At 50.0% G+C, this 9,753-nt stretch overlaps 1 protein-coding gene across 1 annotated transcript; it reads right to left on the bottom strand.

Moving 5' to 3' along the window:
• Window positions 1-4,446: 4,446 nt before the first annotated feature.
• ASPBRDRAFT_79049 (uncharacterized protein) lies at window positions 4,447-9,733 on the bottom strand (the record flags this gene model as incomplete). Its single annotated transcript, XM_067629438.1, has 3 exons — window positions 4,447-7,610; window positions 8,803-9,591; window positions 9,651-9,733. The coding sequence occupies 3 exons, from the start codon at window positions 9,731-9,733 to the stop codon at window positions 4,937-4,939; spliced, it is 3,546 nt and encodes a 1,181-aa protein (XP_067474012.1). The 3' UTR covers window positions 4,447-4,936.
• Window positions 9,734-9,753: the final 20 nt, after the last annotated feature.

The following is a 9,753-nucleotide window of genomic DNA, read 5'->3' as shown; positions in this document are numbered from 1 at the left end:
TTCCTTTAGTTAACTAGGATGGGTGTCTAAGCTGCATCTGCATACCTGTACAGTGCCCTTGCAGAAATCTTGGGCCAACCAACTTAAGGTTCCTTGGTACACACCTACGCTCCTTGGCTGATGAGCTTCTTTCATTGGTAGTAGTCTGAAAGGTCCGGCCCCGCTGCTATATCTCCAAGTCCCGCTCCGATGATACCATCTAGATATACGCTAAGCTCTTCTGTTCGGACCTGTTCATCATTGTTTAGCAGGAAGAGTGACCCTCGGCGCACTGCCTTCAAAGTCTCGCGGTCCATTGATAACCTGACCTAATCCATGTGAGATTTGCCTTCAACTTGGTTTTGATCAACAGGATTGCTGTCAGGTGTATTTCAACCGTCACTGCCTGACAGACCAGAGTAGCATACTGAATTGCCTGCCGTCAGAAGTAGTCATCTTCCGGGTGCTAAAGTGTGAAGAACCCCTTTCCAATAATGAGGCCATCTCCCACTTCATGAATCGTAAAATGCCAACTAGAATGGTCTTAGGAAGATCACAACACATGCTTTGGGGGCATTTGGCGCTAATCGCACGGAAAATTCATACCAAAACAGCAAGATGCACCTTGCGCTATCATATGCTATCATGTGTAGCCTGGCATGTCACCTCGAAGATCATGGCTCTGTGCATGAACGTGCGCCCAACTTGAGCCTTTGATGGACTTCACACAGTGGCCCACTAACGAGGGGAAACACATCGATTGTGGAAACTACCGCCGGGCAGTCTGTGGCGAGCAGACTCATGCCAAAAAGGCATCTGACGCAGAAAGCAATTCCTTCCAAGCATGCATTTGCAGTACTAGAAGACTTCAGCTAAAACAATTTTGACCCAACATTTTACCAGACAACCGCGCGAAAGGAGCAGAGCTTTTGTCAAAACTTTCGAGGTTCGATCATATGCCTGCCTCAACGCCAAGTAGAACATGTGGACTCAAGCACGTACACATTCTCCTCGCTGTCGATTCTTCCAGTTATATCATTTGCTGATCTCCCCGGGTCAGCACTGGACAGTGGACAGATCGGCCCCATGCTAGATCTTTGTCGATCCAGCACACGGCTGTTATTATGAGAAAAGTGAGTTCAGGTAGACTATCGTCAATGAATTTCCTCTTACAGCAGACCACGACACGGAACGCTGTTCATAACCACCCGCATTATTACCGTCACGCTGGAACGAGGTTGTCATGGCCGTTAGGAGGGCCCACAATTTGTGGCGATCACTATTATTGCTACCATGAGGAGTATTGTTCTTGGCGTCTTCGCATCCAGTGTCGGCAGCTCGGCAGACTAGGCTTCACTTTCCGCTGCTGCCAAGCGATCGACATTCTCTGGCCGTCCCTACGGTAATTGTCCATGGCCTAACTACCCGTCTCTCAGAATCATCTCGAACTAAGAATCCGTCGCAACTTAATTTAGATTATTCCATAACAATAACTTTATGCATGCCTTGCCCGACCTTTGCTTTTGTGGCTGCTTTCATGCATGGAAGTCATTGCCCCATGGGCTTAAGCTACGAAACCTGAACACCTTGGAAAGGGGTTACAAAAACTCTTCACCTGCTTGGAACCTTGGCAGTCCCCAGTTGAATTACTTGGCTGCCCCTCAATCTCAGTGTCCTGACTCGACCCAGTCCCGTCCTGGTCCTAGAACGCCGACGGCAAACCCTCCAACTCCAAGAGTCCAAGGAGCCATTCATACGGAGTGGGACGGTTCAACTTGGACAGCCGAAGTCCCGAGAAATCGGTAACCTTAGCCCGGTGTTAATCATCAGAAGGCTTCTCCTATGTTGTGTATCACTGCTTTATGCTACAACGCCCAAGCATTTTTTTTCCTTCCCGCTGATCTCAAGCGACTTTTCGACAGAACGACTGAACTGTACATGATATGAACTCTTGCCTGAAAGTCCGATTTCGAGCAGCCTGTTGCCACCTGAATAATCACGTGGTTAGGGGGATACATACCCCTCGCCATTCCCCAACAAGCCCTTTGCCTCATGTCTCACATGCTTCAAGGATGGAGAGACTAAGTTTACAATGGTAAACAATCTGCTTGCTATTGCTTTCCCGGGGGTTCTTGCCCAGGTGGCTTTTGCTTCCTGGAGCTAGTTCCACCAATGCCGAGACCTTACTATCTAGCGGTAATGTTCCCACCATGGAATATGGTAGCTTTCGGGACACTCGTCTCCAATGGACGACACCAATGACAGCCTCTTAGAAAGTCTCCGGCCGGCCAACGAAAGTCAATTGCGGGTTTAGCTTTAAAAAGAAATGAACAAGGCGGGGATTAACTTCGATAGAACTACATGGCTATCACAACTAGCGTTGCCCTCTTGGTGGGCAAACCTACCCTCCCCTTTTGGCCCCTCTTCATACTACTCCATAATCCATCAACACCCAAGATCAAGTCGAGCCGTGCTTACTCGGAAGGGCTGTTGCCGAAATTCTATTTTGTTTCCCTTACCGGGACCGGAACCAGAAAAAACCCTTGGTGGCTACGAGATCCATTTTTTGGATGAACCATGGATACTCAATAGCTGATCTCGAACCGGATGCAGTAAGTAACATGAGAATCAAGCAATCGAAACTGATAAGGTAATGGAAATGCACAGATGTCGAAGATGATCCGGAAGGTCGACATGGTTAAAGCAATGAAGCCAAAATCTGGGGTGAATTGCTTCGACTTAGATCGAGATGAGGAATAACTGAGTTGGGTTTAGCTTGAAGCACACTTTTGTGCCCTGAACCTTGTGGTGATGATGTGAGAAATTAGTTTCTAAGAAGAAAGGGGAAAGGGCAACTACCCCTACGGTGACTCCGACCAAATCAGCTACCTCATTAACAGCACTAGGCTTGTTTGGTTATCGCTGAGAAATCAATTGTCTCACAGATTTCAAGACTGAGATCCCCAGGCGGATACGTTGGATGTATTTGTCACCCTTGACTTACTCGCTCACTCTCCGTGCAATGCCTGTTGTCGCTGAGGGGCAACTTTCCTCAGTATCTAACCGTGACCCAAAAGCCCTCAGGAACAATGCAAGGAACTCAACTTGAACACGCGTGCGGGGTACAGTGAACGGGAATAAGATGCAACCAACGAGAAGTTCGATTGTGTTGTTAAATCTGGTCTCCGCTTCGTATTCACTTACTTCCATCCATCGTTGGTCTGTGGGAGGGATGCGTCATCGGCTTTCCCCACCTCGTATAGCCTCCCGACTGATTTCTTCCCCGCAACATAAGCGAACAATTCTAGAATAGTGCGGATCGGTGATGGAATGACCTCCCACTGCCTTCAACACCTCATCAAAAAATTCATTGTGGTTGTTGGAAGAAATTCTGCCGAGCTTGGTGGGTTGACTGCCGGGGGGGAAGGGGAAGGCCAGCATAGTCGGTTCCAAAGTATAATTCCTACCCTGACAGGTTAGTAGTTAGAGAGTGTAAGAGGTACTAAGTACGTCAATGATACGGTCTTCCCAGTTGAATTTGTACTACCATTCATTCACCTGTAGATATCCTCGCTGCTTTCTTTAGGAAGATGAATAAGTTGATAAATCTAAATAACGGAGCTCATCTGGGTAAGAAGCATGTTCAAAAGGTGCAGTTAGTATCTTTCAGAGAAGAAAGAAGCTTTACTAACTATGAGGTACGTGGCAGACAATACCTTTGCTTGCACTTTGAGAGTTCTTAGTACATTCATCGATTGATACGAATGATGTCTCGATATACACACTCCGTGGAGATAGAATTAACACCGTCTCCTCGAGCACAATACAAATGCCATCAAATACTAAGCGTATCTAATATGTAAGCAGGCATGTTCATATTACGATATCACCTAAGGGTACTAGTAGTTGTAGTAGTTGTAGTAGTTGTAGTACTCATTCCAAAGACTTTGTCGAGATTAAAGGTACTAGAAGTTTGCGTTATTAGTACTACTTACAATACCATGTATATATATAGTTTATATCCAATATATAAATGATCAAGTAATCGTATGAAAAATAGAGAAGACAACAACAACTACTACTAGTACTACTAAATCATACTAATGAAACCCGATATATATATACACACATAACTAGAGGATAGTGCTAATAGTACACGCCAACTGCCTGCTCCCACATGATAACAACCAGTTACTACAATGTGCACCTCAACGACTTAATACATATTAATCTATATAGTATATATATATGTATATCTCAAATAGAAAGGAATGCTAGTTGTCGTCATGGACATTACTGTCACATTGGGGTCTGGGTTGAAGCGCGGATTTAGGCGGACAAGCTCCTAGTTGATGGAATCTTTATACAGGTCTTGGCAAAATGTCTGATCACGAGGAAGATGACTATCATATACGCAGAGTGTAGGCATGTTTTTGATGCTAAGAATTGACAACCAGATAGTATGGACCACATGTATACTATTCAAGCATGATATCTAAAATATAAAGCACCTATATGCAGCTGGTATTCACCGATTCATAAAAGTCATAACATCAGGGGCGTATGTACAACGAAACCATTATCGTTGTCAGCAGTTGATGGGAATCGAGAAGAACAAAAATACCGGACGAACAGGAACGGAAGAAAAAAAAAAAAAAGGGAAACTTTCGTTAAAGTACATAAACATTAGGTGTCGTGCATGTCATTTACAGACACACCCGCCATCTCGACTTTCTTGAGTCTTCAAGCATTGATACATTTCATTTCATCTCATCTCGTCGCAATTCATGCATTCGTGGTTCCGTGCGCTCGTTCAAAAGTCGTGTCATGACGCTGATAGAAATGAAACTAGAATAAAGAGAACCATGCGGATGCTGTTGTGTTGTTCGTATTGTTTTGTTTTCATTTGGTTTTGAAAGGAGTTGGCCGCCATGTAATGATTTGGTCCATACTTCGATCATCTTCTCCGGGAGCCTCGCCGACTGTCATATACTTCTTCCTCGTCTTCTTCCTCGACAGGAGCGGGTGTCCGTCGTTCAGTACGGCGCTTTGGGCGGCGTCGGCGGTTGGAGCTGATGTTGCTGGCCGAGTCGTCTGGAGCCAACGATACGGCATCGTCCAAAAAGTCGTCGTCTGCACCGTCGTCCCATACGCCTAAGCCGGAGGCTGGAGTCCCCAGGCGAGCTTCCACGTAGGAACCGCGGCGATTCTGGTTCGCAATCGACAGCCCTGCGCCACGTTCGCGAAGGGCGCGACGCACCACCTCTGCCTTGCAGTGAAGAGCTTCAAAAGCATCTTCAAGTGCCTCCATGCCAAGGTAGATGTCCCGTTCGATCTCCGCCAGAGCTGCGATTTCCATTTCCTCGTCCAGGGCGATCGGTCCACCGAATGAAGCGGGAGCAGGCGAGGGGGCCGGGCCATATGGCTGACTGGCTGGTCGGATCCCTCCGTCCACTGGATTTGGTGTCGGGCCACGCGAGATGCCGCCGGTGGTGAAGGGAGTGTTGGATCGACTGTAGCTCCAACGTGGCGGGGTGGAGCCAGGGGCGCCGGGGACGTCTTCAGCACCACTCCGCAAAAAGCCATCAAACCGACCCGAGATCAATATATCCCACTCGTCGTCACTGATTGCTGCCAGGGTGGCGAGAACATGGTGCATGCCTGGATTGTTCAGCATGTAGATAGCGACTTCGGGATCGCGCGGAGCGGAGGTCAATCGGTACAGCCGCTGGATGGCGAGCGACGATGACACCAATGGTGCGGGTCGCGGACGCGGTGGCCCCTCAGGTCGTGGTGTAGGCACTGTCGAGCCGAGGCCGAGTAGAGCGGAGAATATTTGTCGTTCGTGAGGTCCGAGATGGGTTAAGATGGCAAAGGTCAGAGTTTCGTCATCTACCTCATCAGGCGCGCTCGTGGCTTGACCGGACTGCTCATTGAGCCACTTATCCACCGCAACTTTCGTCTTCCGCGACTGACGAATAAAGTGGTCACGATACTCCTCCGGCACATCAATGTCCAGCTTCTGCATCGGAATGTGTTCCTCCCCGTTCCAGTTTGCGTCAACCACGGCGGGGTTCAATATAAAGGCCGGCCAGCTGGGAAGTTCACGACGGCCGGAGACAAGCTCCAATACTTCACCCCAGCTGACGCCTGACGGACGCTCTTCTATCGTCTCATGCTCACACATTAGACAGCCGCAGTACTCACATGAGATATCACGAGCAAACACCGCTTCCAGGCGATCGAGCAGGCGGCGCGCTACAGACCGATACCCCGTGGCAACAGCTAGCGACCCGTTCTTGGCCATGACATTATTGTAATCTTCCAGTAGTCGATTGAACGGCTCAAATACCTTAGTTGCTGCGAACTGAGATGGCGATGGCGCATACGGCGAGGCCTCGGGAACTGAGGGACCGAGCAAGGATTTGGGAACGCGATGGTCTAGCCCACCATTCTGTAGAAGATAGTCCACTTTCGGAATCGAGACAGGAACTTCGGGAGGAGGAGGTGGCGGTGGTGGAGCGCCGTAGGCAGAGCTCGCCGTAGGGGGCCGTCCATAATCATAGGCAGCGTCAACCGGTGTACGAGTCCCAAAGCTGGGGCGAGACGAGGTCGACGATCGCGTTTGATTGCGCGACGGCGGTTTCTCTGGACTCTTCGGCTTGCGAGAAGTTGTAGACTGATGAGGCGGTGCAATGGTTGCGTCCGATCCATTCGCTGAATCCGGACCAACATCGCGCACTGTTGCCGGGGAGCGAGGGGGAGTGGCATGGCTGGATGACCGCTTAGGGGAAGCCGCTTCCTCTACGATCTTTGACCGGGTCGAATTGCGGCTAGCCGTCCGTGACGGTGAATCGGTCTCATAGCTGGAGCGCTTCGGTTTTATTGTCTCCGACCGTGTCGGCTTGCTCGTCTTGGAATTGTCATCCTTCTTCGACCGCAGACTTGAGGATGATCGTGTGGACTCTGCTCTGATCCGAATCTTTGTTTTTGGCTTCTCTGGCTTCTCCTCCGATCCTCTCTCTTCTTTGCTACCGACTGTGCTTGCCTTGTGTGATTGCTGGTCCACGCTCGTCAGTGGGGGGCTAGGGGGCGCTTGATTGTTATTATCGGCACGGTCTTTCGTATCCCCATTGGTACCTTCTTTACCACCCTCTGTCAGGTCGGTCGGATCTGGTGTAGGAATACTCGGTTTGCTGACGACTTCTTTGCTATGGGCTTTGGAGAACGTCGGGTATGGCAGGCTGGTCCTCGACTCGAGGAACGAGGCTGTCCCCGAGCGGCTGGCGCTATCGACCCCAGGCATGGAGGACCGGCGCTTCTTGCGGGAACTGGAAGTAGATGTGGAAGGGGTTGAGGCGCGGCCCGTGGGAGCGTCGGGGTCGCGTTCCTTGGTTGAAGTGCGGGAGGTCTGTCCGTGGGACGAGCGATTCTTGCGTGGTCTTGATTTGGATGAAAGGGTCGAAGATGAAGAAGTCTTTCTCTCCCGGTCCCTATCGCGATCTCGTTCATTTAGTCTCAGCGGTAGAAACATGATGTGGAAGAAGGTGGAAAGGGTTCGAAAAGAGGTGAAAGGAAGGGTAGAAGACGGCAATGAAGCGTTGTCGTTCTTCCTTTCCACCCCTTGTTTCCTGCTCTCGTCCCCACTGTCCGATCGGTTGATATTTTCGTCTAGTTACCTCGTTTCAAAAAAAAGGAAAAGTAAAGAGAAAAGACGGAGGAGTCGTCAGTTTCCCAAGAGTATGTCACGAAAGGAAGGGTAGTCGGATGACCCGAGACCCGATTGATGTTCGTCTGGCGCTTAAGAGATATCGAGGAATGCAACTCTCACTGGTCGAATGCCTGACTAGGCGCTTGTGCCAAACCACCGAAGGCGCTGCTGAAGGCCATGCAACATCCCGTGGGCGGCGGGCGGGGAGGGGAAAGACGAAAAGAGGAAAGTGAAGGAGATCTCGACGATTAGCTAAGGTGACCGAAATGAAGAAGAAGGGGAAATAAGACAATCAAATAGCGAGTAGTTCAGGGACGGTGCATAAGGGTAAGATCGCAAGCCAAATTGGATGGACGGGGGATTTTGCGGTGAGAGACGGGCTGGCGGAGAGGATCCCCGCAGCGATTCGGTGGCCGTGGGATTTTCCCAAGTTTAGCAGCACTAGAAGCTCGGAGACCACCGGTGACGTGGTGCTGCATAGAAACCCAAGCGGGAGGACAGAAGGAAGTACAAATAGCAGCAAGGACCACGCCACCGCGATGGGCTGGCCTGGATGCTGCTGCCTTGGAGGAAGGGGATGGTGCCGACGAGGATAATGCCTGGAGTGGTTCAGTTCTCGCATCCAATGGTGTTCCCAGCGAAGAAGATCAGACAAAGTTCACGATCCATCGCGAGAGGCGTGATCCCGTTCGCCTCAGGCATCATGCTCGGCTTCTGCCTGAGGCAAGCATAGATCGCTACCCAATGACTCACTCACCCAAGTGGATCAGCACAGGCGAGTCTGGTACATCGGATCCAAATGGGATGAAGCTTGTCGTCGTGATCATTGAAGCGCTCAGAAATCTGGGAGGAACCTCAGATTAGCTGAGTAGTATCTGAGTGGTATCTACAGTATCCCCTGAATTCGTAGTCATTTGATACATTGTATACTACATCTGAACACAACACTACACCGTATAGCTCAGTAAATGACAAGCTATGGTATTAACCGAATTCAGCTATTGGAGAAGTATCAACAGGGTATCAAAACGCTACTAGACGGATATAAGCGTAGCAATAACTCCTCTTCCCTAGATGCCAAATCCTAACTCCATGTTGTCAATCCATTCGACGCCTTCTTCACAGGCGACATCTCAAGAATCCAATTCCCATCCTCTTCATGAGCCACCCCTCCTCGGCGTGCTGCTCGCATCACTCGTTCACTCGCCGGTGTTCTCTTCCCAGTGTGTCTATCCCACACCCAACCCTCCTTTAACCACATCCATGTCAAGTATGCCCGTAACTCTTTGTCTTGCGGCAACACCGATTTCCATTCAGGACTAAAATGCGCCTCGGAAGCCCCATGTCCTCTCCAATCCGACGCAAGTCCTCGGAGTTCGTCACGGCAGAAGATCCTCCAGCTGTCCAAAGAATAGGGCCCGACGCCAGGGAGGTGAGCAATCTCCCAACCCACACGAGTGTCATCATCAGCAATGGATTCATCTGGGCCGATATCACGTCCATCTCCCTTGCAAGGGTAGTGAAGTTTGCGGTAGCGTTTTCCTTCCGTAGGTGGGAAGGCCAACCAGGTCTGGGCTAATGTAATGCACTTTTTCGCTCTCTGGTTCTGGAATCCGAGACAGTGTATCATAGATGCCAGGGTGGATGTTTCCGTCGATGCCATCGCCTCCACCGTTGGGAATCGATCAAAGACTTTGAATAGTACTGGGAGCGCAACGCCCCCACGCGTACGGTTCAGGAAGATGGTTGCAATCAATAAACGAAAAGGATCGTGGGCAAGTTGCTCCTGTACTAAGCCAAATGAAGGAGCATCGATGGGCGGAAATGGAAGACATGAATCTGGGTCAACTAGAGGTTTGGGAAAGTAGGGAGATATCTTTTGAGGCCTGAAACGGGGTGCCCTAGGCAGCACAGAAGCAGGCCCCGTTGATTTTGCTTTAGTCGGGGTGCTTGGCTCTACAGCCTCTGGCGTACACTGTGCTTGAATGGGTGTGGCACCGGGGGAGTAATCAAATGCAATATCATCGAAACCGCTAGGTACATCACTCAGGTCTGAAGCAGTG

This window comes from Aspergillus brasiliensis (assembly GCF_001889945.1).
Source record: "Aspergillus brasiliensis CBS 101740 unplaced genomic scaffold ASPBRscaffold_19, whole genome shotgun sequence".
NCBI lineage: Eukaryota > Fungi > Ascomycota > Eurotiomycetes > Eurotiales > Aspergillaceae > Aspergillus > Aspergillus brasiliensis.
This window is presented reverse-complemented; position numbering and strand designations above follow the sequence as displayed.